The sequence below is a fragment of the Elephas maximus genome, chromosome 24, assembly GCF_024166365.1.
Source record: "Elephas maximus indicus isolate mEleMax1 chromosome 24, mEleMax1 primary haplotype, whole genome shotgun sequence".
NCBI lineage: Eukaryota > Metazoa > Chordata > Mammalia > Proboscidea > Elephantidae > Elephas > Elephas maximus.
The window spans coordinates 14,054,831-14,075,613 of NC_064842.1; the positions used below are offsets into that span (position 1 = coordinate 14,054,831).

General features: G+C 43.8%; 1 protein-coding gene and 1 long non-coding RNA gene across 9 annotated transcripts in view; one reads left to right on the forward strand and one right to left on the reverse strand.

Annotated features, from left to right (window-relative positions):
- Nucleotides 1–1,404, reverse strand: part of WDR26 (WD repeat domain 26) — a 43,061-nt gene extending 41,657 nt beyond the window's left edge. For 2 of the 4 annotated variants that reach the window (XM_049868158.1, XM_049868157.1), the window contains exon 1: nucleotides 640–1,404. In XM_049868158.1, the coding sequence (XP_049724115.1) occupies nucleotides 640–1,061 (422 nt within the window). In that variant the 5' untranslated portion in view covers nucleotides 1,062–1,404. The remainder of the gene's footprint in view (nucleotides 1–639) is intronic. The other 2 variants (XM_049868156.1, XM_049868155.1) reach the window with 1 other exon arrangement.
- A 414-nt stretch (nucleotides 1,405–1,818) lies between these two features.
- The window catches only part of LOC126066792 (uncharacterized), a 186,045-nt gene continuing 167,080 nt past the window's right edge, over nucleotides 1,819–20,783 (forward strand). For all 5 annotated transcript variants that reach the window (XR_007515257.1, XR_007515256.1, XR_007515259.1 and 2 more), the window contains exons 1-2: nucleotides 1,819–1,986; nucleotides 8,803–8,948. This is a non-coding gene — a long non-coding RNA (uncharacterized LOC126066792). The remainder of the gene's footprint in view (nucleotides 1,987–8,802; nucleotides 8,949–20,783) is intronic.

Genomic DNA, 20,783 nt, shown 5'->3' on the forward strand with positions numbered 1-20,783 from the left:
CAGACTAGTGCTAGACCTCGTGGACACATAAAAGGGCCTTTAAATGACATAAACACGGTATCTTGCTTCATTGTGCCCATCAGATTTATTCAACAGCCTCTTTCCAAACTATCCCAGGCCCTCAGTTACCATAACACTTGTGGGTGATTGTCCTTCCTGACTGGTAGTTTGCCTGGGTGGTTGCCTGTCATGGCAAGGGGTGGGAAGGTGTCCCACAAAGATGCCTCTAAGATAGACTTGAAAAACAAATCCTCCAAGGTTCATTATTTCCACCAGCTCTAATCCACCCCTCCCCCAACACACACAGAGACACCCTCCTCGGCATCTGTCTTTACGGACAGACAGTTCAGCTCTGAAGGTGTGTGAGGAGGAGTAATTCTTTGGGTTTCTATTACCCACCCCCCACCACCCCCCGTCTGTCTGGTCTCACAATTTGCCAGGCTGATTGATTCCCCCTTATTCCCCGTCAAGTCAGCTCCTCCTCCCTGCTCGGGCCTGGCTGAGCCGCATCTCCCTAGGTGCTGGGCCCTGCGTGTCCAGCACTAATTCTCCCTTTGACTGAGCTCTTGCGGCCTCCCCCCACCCTGCAGCCTCTGTCCCTCGGTCTGTCCACCACCGCTGCCTGTAAGGGATACTTACTTGAGCCCTAAGCCATTCAAGTGCTGTCCTATTAGCCTAATCACATCCTCATCTGACTGCGAGAGCCGCTTCTTCTTCTTGAGGCTGCTGCCCAGTTCTGGGGTGGCCAAGGAAGAGGAGGCGGCGGTGGTGGCGGAGGCAGCGGCGACGGTGGCGGAGGCTGCGGCGGCCGCCCCGCCGGGGACCCCGTTATTGACATTCGGGCTGTTGCTATTGTTGCTGGCGGCGGAGGGGGCGGAAGGCAGGAGCCCATTGGCGTGGGCCATGTCCCCCGCGGACGACGACGACGAGGGGGACGACTCCCCGTTCTGGGCCGACAGGCAGGCGAGTTCCTGGGTCTGTCCCTGGCCCCCGCCGCCCCCTCCTCCGCCGCCGCCGCCGCCGCCGCCTCCTCCTCCTCCTCCTGCCCCGTTGGCCTGCATGATGCTGCCGCTGACCAGGCTGTGGCCGCTACTTCGGTGGGGGACGGCGGCGGCGGAAGGGGCAGCAGCCGGGGGGAGTCCCACCACTACCACCACGGAGGAGGAGGAGGAGGAGGACGACGACGACGAGGACGAGGACGACGAGGACGGAGGGGAGAGGCCTGCTCTGCCTGCCGAGGCCCCGGGCTCTCCTGCTCCCTCCGCCGCCGAGGCTCGGGGTTTCTTCCGCGGGGGCGGGGAGGCTCCGCCGGTGTCCGAGTCGGAGGAGGAGGAAGCGGAGGCCAGAGTTTCCTCGCCGAGAGAGGCCGTGGTGGGAAGCCGGGGGGGGCGAGGCGGGGGCGGGGAGGCGGGGGCCGGGGCGGGGGTCGGGGCGGGGGGCCGGGGCGGCGGGGAGGGGGTCAGGGCAGGGGCGAGGGGAGGGGGAGAGGAGGAGGAGGAGGGGGAGAAGGAGGATCCGGGCCCTTTCCCCCCCCCCCTCCCGGAGGCAGCTCGGGGTGCGCGGCCCGGGGGTCGCGTCGGGGGCGCCGCGGGGCGGCTGCGGGGGCGCGGGGCCCGCCGCTGGGCTGAGCCCCGGGGGTGGCGGCGGCGGCGGCGGGCGGCAGCAGAGGCAGCTGCCGCCTCTGTCCTCGGGTCCGCTCCGCTCTGCTCCCTGGTGTGTTGATTCTTCCCCCAGCTGCTGCCTAATGGAGTCCAGGCGCTCGCGTCACAGGAAATGCCTATACTGCCCTCCTCACTCACTTCCGGTGGCAGGTATGGAACCTATAGGGGGCCTGTCACCCGGGGCGTGCGCCGGGGCCGGCCGAGCGTCCGGGGAGGGAGGCCGGCGGGCTGCCCCGGGGCCGACCCCGACCCGACCTGGAGCCCGACCCGGAGCTCGGGGCCGGCCCTCGCCGCCGGCGCCCCGGCGGGGCTGGCGCAGCGAGGAGTAAGTTGGTGACCGCCTCGGTGGCCCGGTGGGCACGGGTGGCCGAGTTTGGGTGCGTGGGTGTGTGTGCGTACACCAGGGGGACCCAGAAGTGCGGGAGGTGCGGGGAGACCGCAGGTGCTCCGTCACTCGCTGGAGCTGGGCTCGAGCAGGTGCCGAGGTTTCGGAACGAGGACTTCCAGGACCGTGGTAGGCCCCGTGGGCTCAGTTAGTGGGAACTGGGTCTAAAACCAGGATTAACAGGCTGCTCACTTCAGTGTGGAAAAACTTGAGTTTCCACCACCAGGTGCCACACATAGTTGCTGTACCCCGGCCATCCCTTGAGGTTTGAGATGGTGAGCAGGTTCACCCTGGGATTCCACCCTGGGACGATGAAGTAGCCTATAAAGAGCGAATGTGATGGGGAGGAGAAGTCAAAAAAAAAAAAAAAAAAAAAAAAAGGCTGTGGGTGGAAGGGAGGGACTTTGGTGATGGAATTTACTCTTTTTTAGTAGCACTTGCCCGGTACCTCCTTCTGCCTTCCAGCTGTCTCTTGAGTCACTGCCCAATTTAGGGAGCAGTCATCTAGATGAAGAAGTTGCCCCTAAAATGTGCATCCTAAGGAGTCAGGCTCCATTTCAGATCCAGGCTTGAAATTTTGGGGGAGGCTTCCATGTCACTGTGACATACCCATCTGTGTGGATGTAGAAACACAACAAAGAACTGCGCTAAACCGTAACCATTGGTGAATGGTCTACATTACCCCAAACAATGTTTGTGACTCTTAATTATTCACGTGTGTGTAATGGGTGGATAGCATATACATCTGATATGTACCAGCGTTTTCTCAGAAGCTTAAGAAACCTTTCTCTGAAGTACTTTCCCTGTGAAAAAGAACATGGGCTCAACTAATTTACAGTATTAGTAATGCAAAGTAACTTTGAGGTCTTTGGAGACAGGTCTTTTTAAATTTAGAAATAGAATTAAAAAATGATGCGTATGAAAAATTAGTAAAGAATCCTGAGCTCTGTTGATCCTCAGACTGGAAGAAGGAAGAGGAAGTCCAAGGCAGGATCTTAAACAGAGGTTGAGCTTTGTAGCTCTCATCTCTTAAATATGCTTGCAGGTGGCAGCTATAATTGCAAGGTGACTCACACAGGATGTTTTTGTTCACCTGAGACAGACCTGAGTTCTAGCTAAGGTTCATAGAGCACCATCAGTCTCCAGAAGAGCCTGAATTACTAGATAGTTAACGCCTTCAGAGATCCCTGTTTGTATATTAACTTTAGACAACCTTATTAATAATAATAATTTATAATAATAATAATATTATTATTATTAATAGCATGTTGTTATTATTTATACAAAATTTAATTTTTGCAAAATGGTTTGTAATAATTTATTAGGCCCAGAGCAGCATTGAGGCCAAGCTTCTGAATGAAGCCTATAGCATTCATAAAGGAAGCAGTCACTTAGTAGTATTACTGACGAGACTCACACTTCATTAACAAAAGTGAAAGGATGAATGGAAAAAGACACTGGCTTCTGTTCCTGTCTAAACTCCATATGTATATTCCAACTTCTTCTTGTGTAAGCAAGACTGCTCTTAATAGAATTCTGAATTTATGAACTCCATGTATACACACATTTTTCTCTATATTAAAACACTCCTGTTGCCTGGACTCTGGCTCTTTTTAGAACCAGGTTTCAGGCCTACATGCAGATTAATAATTCTGAAATGCCACTCCGTACACACTCAGAAACCTTCAGTAACACTTCTATTACCTACAGGATAAAATCCAGATTCTGTCTTGCTCTCCACAGATTGGCCTCATTCTTCCTTTTTTGTTTCATCTCTTATTGCTTCTTTTCACGAGCCTTTCATTAAACCAAACCAAACTTACTGCTGTCAAGTCAATTCTGACTCATAGCGACCCTATAGAACAGAGTAGAACTGCCCCCATAGGGTTTCCAAGGCTGTACATCTTTACGGAAGCAAACTGCCACATCTTTCTCCCATGGAGGGCTAGTGAATTCAAACCCTCAGCATTCAACTGCTATGCCACCAGGGCTCCTCACCCTTCATTCCCGTTAACCACTATGCCACCGGCGTTTCCAACCCTTCATTACTGACCCCTAAATGTGCTAAGCTCTTTTTTCCTCTGAGTCTTTTGATCACGTCCTCCTATCTTCTCTCCACTTGTCTAATTCCGATCAATATTTCAAGACTTGGATAATTTTGGACCTTCTTAGGGAAGCTTTTCCTGACTGACAGCCTTCTAGCCCTCATTGTGAGTATCATTTATTGAACCTTCAATCTTGAAGAACGCTTGTAGTGTTACGTTATTGAAGATCTGCTGGATAGCATTACAGTGTTAACTTGCTATGATCCCTTTTTCAAATAATCAAAGAGCTTTCTAGATGTCTGTCCCCCTGATTTACCTTCCCCTTTTTACCCTCTACCTGGAAAGAACAAGATGGGTTTAGGAATGAAGGTTCAAGTTGTTTTTAAAGAAAAAGGAATTATGTATTTAGATATTTAATTAAATTTGTTTCTGTACTGTTTTAATAGGTCTTTATATGGCCAACCCTGTGCTAGACTCTAAATAAAAGGTAACTTCTTGTCCTTGAGGTAATCAAGCAAAGGCTTTCAGTTATTATCACCCTCATCAGAGATGCTGTAGAATGAATTACAGAGTAGATGGTTGAACTAATTGACCCCCGAGGCCTTTCCAATCATAAGATGGCTGCGAACTATGTACATATAAGACTGTTACGTTGTTAGGTGCCTCAAGTTGATTCTGACTTGTAGTGACCCCATGTACAACAGTACTCCCATGTGTCTGTCGGTTTGTCGTACTGTGGGGCTTACGTGTTGCTGTGATGCTGGAAGCTATGCCACCAGTATTCAAACAGCAGTTAGCTCACCCATGGTAGACAGGTTTCAGCTGAGCTTCCAGACTAAGCCTAGGAAGAAGGACCCAGTGGTCTGCTTTTGAAAAGAATTAGCCAGTGAAAACTTTTAAATAGGGGTGGAACATATGAGACTGCCAAACTAGTATACAAACTCTTTGAGGGCGGGATCTGTGTAGTGCTCACCTAAGCCGGTGTTTTTCATATTGTGAGTTGTGACCCATTTGTGAGCTATGAAATCAATTCAGTGCATATTTAGTGTTCTGGATTGAATTGTGTACCTCAAAAATATGTGTTGTAAATCCTAACCTCTATGCATGTGGTTATAATCCTATTTGGGAATGGGTTGCATTTGTTGTATTAATGAGACAGGGTTAGTGTAGGGTGTCTTCTTTTTTTTTAATTTTATTATTGTACTTTAGATGAAAGTTTACAGAACAAACTATCTTCTCATGAACAGTTAGTATACATATTGTTTTGTGACATTGGTTACCCACGACATGTCAGCACTTTCCCTTCTTGCCCTTGGGTTCCCTATTACCAGCTTTCCTGTCCCCTCCTGCCTTCTAGTCCTTGCCCCGGGCTGGTGTACCCCTTTAGTTTCATTTTGTTTTATGGGCCTGTCTAATCTTTGGATGAAGGATGAACCTCAGGAGTGACTTATTACTGAGCTAAAAGGGTGCCAGGGGCCATACTCTTAGGGTTTCTCCAGTCTCTGTCAGACCAGTAAGTCTGGTCTTTTTTTTGTGAGTTAGAATTTTGTTCTATATTTTTCTCCAGCTCTGTCTGGGACCCTCTATTATGATCCCTGTCAGAGTAGTCAGTGGTTTAGCCAGGTACCATCTAGTTGGGCCAGACTCAGTCTGGTGGAGGCTGTGGTAGTTGTGGTTCTTGAGTCCTTTGGACTAATCTCTCCCTTGTGTCTTTAGTTTTCTTCATTCTTACTTGCTCTAGACGGGGTGAGACCAGTGGAGTATCTTAGATGGGCACTCACAAGCTTTTAAGGCCCCAGATGCTACTCACCAAAGTAGAATATAGAACATTTTCTTTATAAACTATGTTAAGCCAGTTAAGTTAGATGTTCCCTGAGACCATGATCCCCACAGCCCTCCGCCCAGTAATTCTGTCCCTCAGGGAGTTTGAATGTGTCCATGGAGCTTCCATGACCTTGCCTTGTACAAGTTGTCCTGGCTTCCCCAGTATTATATACTGTCTCACATAGGGTGTGTCTTGAGTCATTCTCTTACAAGATATGAAAGGAGCAGATTAAGCATGCAGGTATGGGGGAAGATAGATACCAAAACACATGAAGATTTCCGAAGAATCAGGAAGCAGAAGCTGAAAAGACAAAGGCCTTCCTCCAGAGCTAACAGAGGGAGAAAGCCTTCCCCCAGAGCTGGCAGTCTGAATTCAGACTTCTGTCCTCCTACACTACAAGAAAATAAATTTCTTGTTTGTTAAAGTCACCCACTTGAGGTATTTTTGTTATAGCTGCACTAGATAATTAAGATGGAATTCGGTACCAAGAAGTGAGGGTGCTGTTCTAACAAATACGTACAATGTGGAAGTGGTTTTGGAATTGGGTAATGAGGGGAGGCTGGAAGAGTTTTAAGTTGCTAATAGTAAAAGCCTAGGTTGTGTCGAAGACACTGTTGGTAGAATTATGGATGTCAGAGAGAATTCTGATGAGGGCTCAGAAGGCAGTGAGGAGAGCTGTAGGGAAAGTCTCCGTCATAGAGAATGTGTATGAAGAATGTTGCTAGAAATGTGGATGTTAAGTGTGCTTCTGGTGAGGGCTCAGAAGGCAGTGAGGAGAGCTGTAGGGAAAGTCTCCGTCATAGAGAACATGTATGAAGACTGTTGCTAGAAGCGTGGATGTTCAGTGTGCTTCTGGTGAGGGCTCAGAAGGCAGTGAGGAGAGCTGTAGGGAAAGTCTCCGTCATAGAGAACATGTATGAAGAATGTTGCTAGAAGCGTGGATGTTAAGTGTGCTTCTGGCGAGGCTTTAAAAGAAAATGATGAACATGAGATTGGACAATGGAGGGAGAAAGGGCAACCCTTTTTATGCAGCGGCAAAGAACTGGTCTGAATTATGCGCATGTATTTGGTGGAAGGTAGAACTTGTAAATGATGAACTTAGATATCTGGCTGATGAGATTTCTAAGCAAGATCTTAGGCCATTTGGTTTCTACTTGCTGCTTAGTAAAATGCAAGAGGAAAGAGGTGGACTTAAAAATGAACTTTGCAAAATGAAAACAAAACTTAATGATTTGGAAAATTCTGTTGTACAGACTAAGGACATGTGTCCTAGAATGTTCACCAAGGATGTGGCTACATGATCTTTTATTAAAGAGATTAAGCCTGTAACTGATGGATCTAACCAGCTACTACAGCAGAAAACCCATCAGGTTAGACTGAAGGGAACAGAGAAAGAATGAAAGGAAAGAACTGTCTGCCTCTTAGCATTCTACAGGCAGGAAACAGGCCAAAGGAGCTACATCTGTTGTCCTCCAAGAAAAGAAAAGGACTACCTCTGGAGCAGCTTAGAGATCAGCAGAACTGTTGGAAGGAACATGGGAAGCACAGCCTTCTCAGTTTCAAAGGGTGGGGCCATGGTCTCCTGGATCTGGATCTCAGAGGGTAGGGCCACAGGCTCCTAGATTTCAAAGAGTCAGACCTTTGCCAACTCAGTCGTGGAGGGTGGGGCTGCCATTAAGGTGTGCCGGGGGATGGGATCATTCCCCAGACCTGGGGGGTTGGGCCCTCCATGCCCAAGGGGCAGAAGAATGGGGCTTGCCACAGCCAAAAGGGTTGGATTGCCACTTAGATGGACTAGGAGAATGGGGCCACCAAAAGCAAAGAAAGCAGAGTTGCCATCCCAGTAGGACTGGAAGGTGGAACTGAAGCCCAGGGCTGAGGGACCTCCACTCAGAATCCAGAGAGTGTGGCCAATACCCAGAGTATGGAGGGCAGGGTCATTGCCCAAATGGTACAAAGAACAGAGGATTATTTTCAAACCTTGAAAGCTAGTGTAAATTGTTCTGCTGGGTTTGGGACATGCTCAGTACCCATTATCCCTTCTTTCCTTCGAATTTCTCCCATTTGTAGTGGAAATGTCTAGCTTGGGCCTGTTGTACCATTGTACTTTGGAAATAGATAACTTGTAGTATAGATTTCACACGTTCACAGATGAAGAGGAGTTTTGCCCCAGGATGGCATATGCCTAAAGTCTTACCCATATTTGATTTAGATGATTACTTGGAGTTGATTTAAGGCTTTTGGGATAACGTGATGGGGTGAATGTGTTTTGCATGTGGCAAGGACATGAATTTTTTGGAGTCAGAGGGTGGAATGTGATGAATTGAATTGTGTTCCCTAAAAATATGTGTTGTAAATTCTAACGTTTATGTCCGTAGTTAAAATCCCATTTCGGAATGGGTTGCTTTTATGTTACCGAGGCAGGATTAATGTAGGGTGTATCTCGAGTCAGTCCCTTTTAAGATAGAAAGAGATTAAACAAGCAAGCCAGTAGGCAGAGATGGGGGAAGATAAATGCCAAGCATATGGAGATCGCCAAGGAACCGGGAAGCAGAAGCTGAAGAGACAAGGACCTTCCTCCAGAGCCGAGAGAGAAAGAAAGCCTGCTCTTAGAGCCAGCACTCTGAATTTGTATTTCTGGCCTCTTAAACTGTGAGAAAATAAATTTCTGCTTGTTAAAGTCATCCACTTGTGGTATTTCTGTTGTAGCAGCATTAGGTAACTAAGACAATTAGTATTTTAAAAAATGAAATAGAAAATTCAGAATAGAAAATATTCAAATGAACCATTCGTAGTAGAGGTGATTATCGTTTTGTGAAACTTCTGTTTCAGTGACAGGTACCTGTGTATATTTTACAATGTATGTAAAATATATTTTTTCCGTAGGCTGTTGTCAAAAAATTGGACTCATCAAAGCCAACTGACAAGAAGGCAACTCATCAAATCCAACTGACTCATCCCGACTGACAAGAAGGCAACTCAAGAAAATGGATGTTAGATATATAAATGACAAATCACTAATATTGTCCAAGGTAATTTCTTAGCTGTAAAAATTAAGAGCTACTAGATTTTAAAATGCTGAGATAATATGGGTGTTTATGGTAAAACATAAAACCAAATTTACACAGAAGTCTTTGTAAAACTAGTAGAAACTTATTCTTCAGCTGGGGCAGATTATCTAATAGGCAAGGTAAGCATGGTACTTACCTTGCTTACCAGATCCATCTGTAGTGAACAATTTTTCACCATATTCCTACAGAATCAAAGCCTCTTTTCAAACTGGCGGATGATCCAGTAAGCGAGATAAGCATGGGCTTACTTGTGCTTACTTACTAATCTGTAGTGAACAGTTTCACTACAGATGACCTGGTAAGAAAGGCAAGCACCACGTTACCTTGCCTAGTGGATAATCCACCCCTGTTCTTCAGTCAAGTTTTAAGATTGGTATTGCAACCTGATACTTAGCATCTATATCCAATTTATTAAACTTCTATTAGGAAGAGGAAGTTTTCAGGGTCTCAGGTGTCCCTGGGGCGAGTTATATTTATGTTCCTATCTTTTTTTTGTTTTGGATTCTAAAATTGGCAAGCCAAATTCATTGGAGTTGGGTGAGCTTGAGAGAATTCAGGGAAGAGCACAGTGCTTGAAGTCAGACCACGCGGTCAGCTGATTGACCTTGGGAAGTCATGTAGCTTTGCTGCCCCTCTGTCAGGCCATCTTCTAAATGAGGATAATGACATCTGCCTCTTAGAATTGATGTGTGGGTCAAAGGAGGTAATGTAAAAATTTTTGGAAAAATACCATGTTGAAAGGTTGCACAATAAAATTTAAATCCTCCATCATTTCAAAAAGGATTTGAGGCAGCTAAGTGCTAAGGTATAAGATGGTTATTATTAATGTGTATGAGCCGTGGACTCTGTTGTCACTTTCTTACCCCAGCTATGTTCCTGTGCACCTCTAGGCAGACAGCGCTGAGTCTGGTGTTTCCAATACCTGTGTACTAGAGGGAAGGGCACAGTAGTCTGGCTTTTTTGCCTACTGTCCTGTGCATGTCTCTCCAGAGCTTGCATATTTTCCCCTCTTTACAAACATTCCATTTGTGCCTTGACTATTCAGTATACTCTGTAAGGGGAGCTGGGGCTGTACGCCAGGTGGATCCAAGAGCAAAGACAGGACCGCTGCTTTGCCACGGGGCCCTTTCCACTCAGAAGTGAGCAGGTAGAAGCATTCACCGTCCTCTCGGCTGAAAATGGCTCTTTTTCAGGAGCCATCTCAAGCTTTCCTGAGACCCACTGGTATAAATAACAATATCTCAGAAAAGTTTCTGAAGGAACTGCAATGGTCCAAGGAAAATAGACTGTCCTTTTCACTTCTGAAAGCTGGGGGAGACTGCTGGAAGTAGCTTGTACTTGCTGCACTGACTTTAGTGGTCCCCCCTGCAAAAAAAAAAACAAAAAAACCATTGCCATCAAGTTGATTCTGACTCATAACGACCCTATAGGACCGAGTAGAACTGCCCCATAGGGTTTTCAAGGAACAGCTGATGGATTCAACCTGCCAACCTTTTGTTTAGCATCCATAGCTCCATAGTTCTTAGCCACTGTGCCACCAAGGTTCCACTTTGGTGGTAGGGTCACACTACAAAAGAAACAAATACTTGGAACACTAAGCCATGTGTGCAGAGATACTCACTGAAGTGTTGTTTGTAAGAGCAAAAGGGATGCGGTCACCACCGTCTACTGATATGGAAATATCCCCAAGATATGTTATTAAGTAAAAAACACATGTTACAAAGCAGTGCGCGTAATATGATTCATTTTGGTAAGTAAATGAACATATGTGCACACATGAGTTTTTTCTGGTGGCACAGAAAAGTGTCAATAATGGTTTACCTTTGCTGGAGGGTCTGGGGTGGTGAGAAGGCAGGTTTTTATTTTTTCCATTTTATACTTTTCTTTTCATTTTCTGACTATATAATAAGTAAGTTTTTTTTTTCGTCAACGGGTTATTTGGACTGTGAGATTATGGGTAATTTTTTGTATCTTTATTTATATTAATGTTATATTTTTAAAGCACTCATGCTTTTTAAAGTACACTCAAAAACCTCAAACTATTCATGAGAACGTAATCATAATAAAAATCTGCCGGATTAGTGTTATGCATATTTCATTGCAGGGAAATGTATTTTTACAAATCTCCTTCCCGTCACCTGCACCTCCTGGAGTTGAAGACTGCTGTCTGCACGCGCATACCCCCACCTCTCATTTGGATAAACTCATCTGGGGAATAAAGGGCAAGAAGACATTCCTATTTATTAACTTTGAAAAGTCGATAAATAATTAATAGCCCCAGGAGTCCCTGTATAGACTCTAGATAACAGGCCCTTTGGGCTGTCTTCTGTATTTTCAGTTTCAGCATGCTGTTCATCCCTCTGGCATTCCGATAATCATAAATAATAATCAATGGTAAAACACAACTATGATTGTGAACAATGCACACATTCTAATTATTATGAGAAAATAACGTTTTCTGAATACGTAAACACAGCCCATATAGAGGCAATAGTCTAACGGCCAGACTTACACATTCAAAGTTTTTTAAAGGCTGTTAAAAAACCCACTGCCATCAGGTCAATTCCGACTCACAGCAACCCTACAGGACAGAGCAGAACTGCCCCATAGGTTTCCAAGGTTCTAAATCTTTACGGAAGCAGACTGCCACATCCTTCTCCCAAGGAGCGGCTGGTGGGTTCAAACTGCCAATCTTTCAGTTAACAGCTGAGCACTTCAACCCCTGCACTACAGGGCTCCTTTTAAGGCTCTAGTAGATATTTATTCATAATGTTAAAAGTGTTATTAAAAGAATTTCTGTAATTCTTCAGTTATTTTTATTTTATAAAAGTGTGCTCTTTACTAAATAATACTAAACGTGTAGGCAAGTGTGAAATAGCCTAACCTTGAAAAGAAGTTCGTTAAATGAACCCATGAATGCCAGTCATTAACAACAAAAGTGCAAAACAGTAGCTGTCAGCTTCTGTGGCTAGTGGAACCCTGCTTGGCTCAGTCAAGTCTTGAAGGCATTCCAGAGGCTTGCTGGCTTCCTAAATATTGATGGGGTTTGTATCCTGACCCATATGAACAGTCTTCTCTACATTTCTGAAAGATAAGGATGCTACTTTCCTGCTCTACACCTTTGGGCTCTCTGACCCCTTATCTCAGAATGTTTTTTTCTCTGTCTCCCAGTTATTGACAAACACTGTGGCGTGGAAAGAGATTTTTTTTTTTTTTCAATTGTTCTTTAAGTGAAGGTTTACAATTCAAGTCAGTTTCTCATACAAAAACTTACATACATTTTGTTATGTGACCCTAGTTGCTCTCCCTACAATATGACAGCACACTCCTCCTCTCCACCCTGTATTTCCCGTGTTCATTCAACCAGCTCCCGTCCTATCTGCTTTCTCATCTCGCCTCCGGACTGGAGCTGCCCATTTAGTCTCATATATCTACTTGAGCCGAGGAGCACACTCTTCACCAGTATCATTTTATGTCTTATAGTCCAGTCTAATCTTTGTCTGGAGAGTTGGCTTCGGGAATGGTTTAAGTTTTGAGGTAAAAGATTGTCCAGGGGCTATGTCTTCTGGGGTCCCTTGAGTCTCACACAGACCATGAAGTCTGGTCTTTTTACTAGAATTTGAGTTCTGCATCCTACTTTTCTCCCGCTCCATCAGGGACTCTCTATTTTGTTCCCTGTCAGGGTGGTTATTGGTGGTAGCCGGGCACCATCTAGTTCTTCCGGTCTCAGGCTGATGGAGTCTGGTTTATGTGGCCCTTTCAGTAGATGTGTTCTTAAGGTTTAGCCACATAGTTTCAACAACACTGTTCTTTTCATTATGTTTCCTAGTCCTTGCTTTTCATTCTTACCCTTTTTGTCCCGTGAGGGCACATATCCACAGCAAAGCTTCTGTGATAATAATAGTTGCCACTTGCTATGGGCCAGGCATTGTTCTAAGTGCTTTACACATATTGTACTATTTTAATCTTCACATCAACCTTATGATTGTTAGGTCCCATCAAGTCAGCCCTGACTCATCGTGTCCTGCGCTATCTTTATGATCATTGGTATGTTTGAGTCCATTCTTGTGGCTATTGTGTCAATCCATCTCATTGAGGGTTTCCCTCGTTTTCACTGACCCTCTTCTTTACCATCATGTCCTTTTCCAGGAATTGGTCTTTCCTGGCCAGCCAGAGTCTTGCCATCCTTGCTCCTAAGGAACATTCTGGTTGTATTTCTTCTAAGACTGATTTATTATTTTTGCAGCTCACAGTGTATTCAGGAGTCTTTGCCAAAATTACAGTTCAAATGCATTAATTCTTTTGTTATCTTGCTTTCGCAGGCATGTAATGTGATTGAAAAGACCATGGGTAAGGTGTACCTTAGTCATCAAAGTGATGTTTTTGCTTTTTCAAAATTTAAGGAGGTCCTTTGCAGCAGATTTACCCAGTACAATATGTCATTTGATTTCTTGACTGCTACTTCCATGGATGTTGACAGTTGATCCAAGTAGAATGAAATTATTGAAAACTTCAATTTCTTCTCCATTTATCATGATGAATGATGTACTGCTATTACCCCTGCTATACAGGTGACAAACTGAAGCATAGAAAACTTGACCTTATATAGCTAGTGTGTCGGGAGCTGGGATGTACAGGCTTCAGAGCCTGTGTGCTCAACCCCTATACTATACTACTTTTCAGTAAAGACTGGTGTGAAAGTCTGAAAAGCACACTTTGTATTAATACCTTAGGGGTTCAAAGAAGAAATGGAGAAAGTCCCACAAATTAACTTTTGACCTTTGCCCTCGTTGTGTATATGAAACCTTGCTTCCTCACCTTTAAAGTCTGCATCTTTTCATCAGCCTAATTAGTAGATAAGTGAGCTGGTGAGGGACAGAAAAGGTTTTTTTCCTCCAGAAGCTACCACAGGGAGTGCCTGAAAGCTCCTTATTAAAGATACAGTTAATGTCTCCAAGAAGTCTGTTGTAGATTGAATTGTCTCCCCACAAAATATGTGTAGTAAATCCTAAACCCCTCTATACCCGTGGAGGTAATCCCATTTGCAAATAGGACTTTCTTTATTATGTCAGTAAAACCATATCAGTGTAGAGTGTGTTTTAAGCCAGTCACCTTTGAGATAGATTAGGTACAGAGAAGAAAGCACAAATGGAGGGGAAAATACGCACCACATCAAGATTGGTAAGGAACCAAGGAACAGAAGCTTCCAAAGAGGCGAGGACCTTCCCCCAGAGTTGACAGAGAAGGTCTTCCCTTAGAGCCAGTGCCCTGAATTCAGACTTTTAGCCTCCTAAACTGTGAGACAATAAATTTCTGTTTGTTCAAGCTAACCATTTGTGGTATTTCTGTTATACCAGCACTAAGAAACTAATCCAAAGCCCTTGATGAAATATAGACATTCTCCCTAGAAGGGATAAACACAGTAAGCTAGATATAACCTGGAGGTTTGTTTATCAATTTAGGGGTCTTTACCTTGAAACGGCAAATGAGAGTGAGAAGGAATGAAGGCATTTTCTTTCCCTGTGCACTAGGAAAGATCCCAAACCTGGAAAGCTTCTTGGGAGACACATTGAGTCAGGAGTCCCTAAAAAAACCGAAATCAAACCTGCTGCCATAGGGTTAATTCTGACTCATAGTGGCCTATAGGACAGAGTAGAACTGCCCCACAGAGTTTCCAAGGAGAAGAGTGGTGAATTTGAACTGCTGACCTTTTGGTTAGCAGTGATAGCACTTAACCACTGTATCACCAGGGTTTCCAAACAGGAGACCCTAGCTAGTTTTATTTTTGCAATTTAATGAGGGTTTTTTTTTTTTTTTAAATGGGAAATTTACCCTTTTATTCTTTTTTTTTTTAGTTTTTATTGTGTTTTAAGTGAAAGTTCACAAACGAAGTCAGTCTCATACAAAAACTTATATACACGTTTCTATATACTCTGTGGGGCAGTTCTACTCTGTCCTATAGGGTCGTTATGAGTCGGAATCGACTCGATGGCACTGGGTTGGGTATTTACTCCTAGTTGCTCTCCCTCTGATGAGACAGCACACCCTTTCCCTCCACTCTCCGTTTTCGTGTCAGTTCAGCCGGCTTCTGACCCCTTCCACCCTCTCATCTCATCTCCAGACAGGAGCTGCCCACTCAATCTTATGTGTCCACTTGATCCAAGAAGGTCACCCCTCACCAGCATCATTCTCTATCCCGTAGTCTGGTCCAATATCTGTCTGAAGAGTTGGCTTTGGGAATGATTCCTGTCTTGGCCTGACAGGAGGCCTGGGGACCATGACCTCCGGGGTCCTTCCAGGCTCAGTCGGACCATTAAATCTGGTCTTTTTACGAGAATTTGAGGTCTGCATCCCACTGCTGTCCTGCTCCCTCAGGAGTTCTCTGTTGTGTTCACTGTCAAGGCAGTCATAGGTTGTAGCCAGGCACTATCTAGTTCTTCTGGTCTCAGGCTGATGTAGTCTCTGATTTATGTGGCCCTTTCTGTCTCTTGGGCTCATAATTATCTTGTGTCCTTGGCATTCTTTATTCTCCTTTGCTCCAGCTGGGTTGAGACCAATTGATGCATCTTAGATGGCTGCTTCCTAGCTTTTGAGACCCCAGACACCACTTTCCAAAGTGGGATGCAGAATGTTTTCTTAATAGGTTTTATTATGCCAATTGGCTTAGATGTCCCCTGAAACCATGGTCTCCAAGCCCCTGCCCCTGCTGCGCTGGCCTTCGAAGCATTCAGTTTATTCAGGAAACTGCTTTTGGTTTAGTCCAGTTGTGCTGACCTGTCCTGTATTGTGTGTTGTCTTTCACTTCACCTAAGATAGTTCTTATCTACTATCTAATTTTTTTTAATCTAATTAGTGAAAACCCCTTCCCATCCCTCCCTCCCCGCTTTCGTAACTATCAAAGAATATTTTTTCGCTGTTTAAACTATTTTTTGAGTTCTTATAATAGTGGTCTCATGCAATATTTGTCCTTTTGCAGCTGACGGATTTCACTCACATAATGCCTTCCAGATTCCTCCATGTTATGAAATGTTTCACGGATTCATCATTGTTTTTTATCAGTGCATATTATTCCATTGCGTGAATATACCATAATTTATTTATCCTTTGATCCGTTGATGGGCACCTTGGCTGCTTCCATCTTTTTGCTATTGTAAACAATGATGCAGTGAATGTGGGCATGCATATATCTGTTCGTGTAAAAGCCCTTATTTCTCTAGGATATATTCCAAGGGGTGGGATTGCTGGATCATATGGTAGTTCTATTTTTAGCTTTTTAAGAAAGTGCCAAATCAATTTCCAAAGTGGTTGTACCATTTTACACTCCCACCAGCAGTGTATAAGTGTTCCAGTCTTTCCCTTCATGACCCCTCCAACATTTTATTATTTTCTGTTTTTTGGATTAATGCCGGCTTTGTTGGAGTGAGATGGAATCTCATTGTAGTTTTGATTTGCATTTCTCTAATGGCTAATGATTGTGAGCATTGCCTCATGTATCTGTTAGCTACCTGAATGTCTTCTTTAGTGAAGTGCCTGTTTATATCCTTTGCCCATTTTTTAATTGGGTTGTCTTTTTGTAGTTGAGTTTTCACAGTATCATGTAGATTTTAGAGATTAGATGCTGATCAGAAATGTCATAGCTAAAAACTTTTTCCTAGTCTGTAGGTAATCTTTTTACTCTTTTGGTGAAGTCTTTGGATGAGCATAGGTGTTTGATTTTTAGGAGCTCCCAGTTACCTAGTTTCTCTTTTGCATGGTAAGTAATGTTTTGTATACTGTTTATGCCATGTATTAGGGCTTCTAGCGTTGTCCCTATTTTTTCTTCCATGATCTTCATCATTTTAGATTTTATATTTAGTTCTTGGATCCATTTTGAGTTAGTTTTTGTGCATGGTGTGAGCCATGGGTCTTGTTTGATTTTTTTGCAGATGGATATCCAGTTATGCCAGCACCATTTGTTAAAGAGACTGTCTTTTCCCCATTTAACTGACTTTGGGCCTTTGTCAAATATCAGCCGGTCATATGTGGATGGATTTATGTCTGGATTCTTGATTCTCTTCCATTGGTCCATGTATCTGTTGTTGTACCAGTACCAGGCTGTTTTGACTACTGTGGCAATATAATAGGTTCTAAAATCAGGTAGTGTGAGGTCTCCCACTTTCTTCTTCTTTTTCAGTAATGCTTTACTTATCTGAGGCCTCTTTCCTTTCATATGAAGTTGGTGATTTGTTTCTCCATCTCATTAAAAAATGCCATTGGAGTTTGGATTGGAATTGCATTGTATCTATAGATGGCTTTTGGTAGAATAGACATTTTTACAATGTTAAGTCTTCTTATCCTTGAGCAAGGTATGTTTTTCCACATATGTAGGTCCATTTTGGTTTCTTGGAGTAGTGTCTTGTAGTTTTCTTTTTATAGGTTTTTTATGTCTCTGGTAAGATTTATTCCTAAGTATTTTATTTTCTTGGGGTCTACTGTAAATGGTATTGATTTGGTGATTTCCTCTTCAATGTTCTTTTTGTTGATGTAGAGTAATCCAACTGATTTTTGCATGTTTATCTTGTATCCTGATGCTCTGCTGAACTCTTCTATTAGTTTCAGTAGTTTTCTTGAGGATTCTTTAGGGTTTTCTGAGTACAAGATCATGTCCTCTACAAATAGTAATGAGGGTTTCTTAACTGTAGGCCTTTAGTGCTCTAGGGTTCTAGAAGAAAAAGACCCAGTCTTGATTTACATGGAAATCCATGCCTGATTATTCTGTTCCATTAGCAGCTCTAGCCAGGTCAGCTGGCAAAGGAAGCTACAGATATCGGAGACGGGGCTAGAGAGCATAAGCTTAATATCTACGGAGAAGACAGAAAAGGAAAGCTCAGAGAGGCTACTGAAGCTTTTAAGTGTGCGTTGTTTAGGGAGGGCAGCAAGCCTGCTTAAATGCCTTACAGTGGCATATACCCCAGGGCAAGTTATTGCTCTGCCACATCTGGGTCCCTAATAAATATTTCTTTTTTAACTGCTTCTCTGAGAGTAGGCACACCATGCTGCCTGTATTGGCCACTGTGCAGATGTGGTCTGAGTTCTCTGTGTCTGATACTTGTGGTGCAGTGTGCGTGATAATGGGGGTGATGGAGATGATTTCTAGAAGACCTGTGAAGTAAAGAATTTAACTTTACTCAAATAATTTGACCTTTGTCCTTGGTTCCTGAGAGTTAACCTCTAAAACCTTGGAATTTCCTCAGTGTTTGAAGGGCCTTGGATGAGACCTCCAGACCTTACCTCAGGGTTTATGCTAATAAAGTGACACTTGGGTGGAGGCTGATTAGGACAGAAGAGAAGGCTGTGATATCAGCCCAACCCTGGGGGGAAGGAAGGGCTGATTTGTAATAAGACCCCAATAAAGGATCTGGATAAAGAAGCTCCATGGACTTCCAGAGAGGATAGACTTTGATGCGTGTGGGAGAGTAGTGTGCCCGGTTTTTAGAACTTGGAAGCACCATTTTGGGAACCCTCTCAGACCTTGCTCTAGGTGTCTCTTCATTTGTACCTTCTTTTTGCTATAATAAAACTATCATCATCAGTATAGTTCTTTCCTGAGTTCTTTGAGTCATTCTAGCGAATTATCGAACCAGAGGGAGTAGTTGGATCCAGAAGGTCAGAAGTGAGAGGGTCCTTGGGGACCCCCAAGCTTATAGCTGGCATGTAGAGGGAACCCCTGAATTTGTAGCCAGCGGAAAAAAGGTGAGGGTGTCATGGGGACCCCCAATCTTAAGACTGGTGTCAGAGGTCTTGAGCAGACTTGGCAGTCTGGTGGGATAGGATCAGAGGAAGAAACGCTGCGAGTTCAGTTGAATTGGAATTAAATTCCTTTAGTTGGTGTCAGCGAAGTCGAATAGGTTGCACTGATAATAGATTGTATAGATTTGATTGATCATCAGAGGTCCTCATAGCCTAAAGGCTCAATGTTTATGTTTACTGTTGTCACTATAGACCATTATTTAATTTGGCTGGGGTAGAAGAGGAGTCATAAATAGGCATTTGTTGTTCTTGGTTGCCACTGAGTCAATTCTGACTCACGGTGACCCCATATGTGCAGAGTAGAGCTGCTCCATAGGGTTTTCAGAAGCCTGCGGAGGCTGTGACCTTTCAGAAGCAGATCTCCAGGCCTGCTTCCAAGGTGTCTCAGGGTAGGTTTGAACCTCCAACCTTTTGGTTAATAGCCCAGTGCTTAACCATTTGCGCCACCCGAGGAAAATAGCCAATAAGACGGCATAAGAACTGTGATTTGCTTTCTCTTTTTAAAAAGTTTTATTATGCAAAACTTTAAACATATGCAAAAGTAGAGAGAATGGTATAATGATTCCCATGTGTTCCCCCTCCCAAGCTACAATAGTTTATTGACTCAGTTATTCTTTTTTTGTGTATATGGTAAAAATATATATAACAAGACATTTGCCAATTCAACAATTTTTACCCGTACAATTCAGTGACATTGAGTGTGTTATACAACCGTTGCCACTATCCTTTTCCAAGTTATTCCACCACCATTAACAGAAACTCCGTGCCCCCTAAGCAATGACTCCTCCCATCCCCTCTCTCCCACCCCTGGTAACAACTAGTCATCTTTGGTCTCTATACGTTTGTCTATTCCAGATATTTCATGTAAGTGGTATCGTACGATATTTGTCCTTTTGTGGCTGACTTACCTCACTCAGCATAATGCGTAACAACAATTGTGAGGATGGTGCAGGACTGGGTAGTATTTAGTTCTGTTGCACATGGGGTCACTATGAGTTGGAACTGACTCGATGGCACCTAACAACAATGTTTTCAGGGGTTCACCCACGTGGCATGTATCAGGACTGCATTTCTCTCTGTGGCTGAGTAGTGTTCCATTGTATGTATGTACCACACTTGGTTTATCCATCAACTCATCTATTCTTGTTTTATCTATCCTCCCTCTTCTGGCTATTTTGAAGCAATTTCAAGATTTCACACTGTTTTATTTATATTTTGTTTAAACTTCCATTGGTATGAGTTGGAATCGACTGGACGGTACACAATAACAATATATAGTTTAAAATATAAGAATGCTTTTAAAAAATATTGCCACAATATCATTATGACACCTAAAAAATGAACAACCTCTCAACTATCATCAATTAAGGGATGTTCTAGTGCTCAGATTTCCCCAAATATATCAAAATTTTTTTTAACAGTTGGTTTACATAAAGCAAGACCCAAACAATGTCCATACATTGCTTTTGGTTGATAGATTTCTCACGTCTCTTTTTTTTTCATAATTTATTTTATTTTTGTTGTTGTTGAGCAGAACATGCACCAATTCAACAGCTGCTACATGAACAATTCAGTGACCTTCTTCAAGTCCTACAATCATTCTTGCCCTCCTTTTCTGAGTTGTTCCTCCCCTGTGTATATAAACTCACTGCCCCCTAAATTTCCTGTTTAATCTTTTGAGTTGCTACTGTCTTTCTTTTTGAAGTAAACATTTTTATTGAAACGTATAGCGAGGAGACTTCTAGTGATGTAAATGGTTTGCCCTTGACTGATAATGGAAAGGTTGGCAGTTCGAATCCACCCAATGATGCCATGGAAGAAAGACCTGGCAATCTACTCTGTAAAAGGACAGCCATTGAAAACTCTGTGGAGCGCAGTTCTACTCTGAAACACGAGGGGTTGCCATGAGTCAAAATCTGCTATACAGCAGCAGGTTTGGTGTTTGGTATGATATATATAGAAACCAAAACAAAACAACTATCATTGCTGTTGAGTCGATTCTGACTC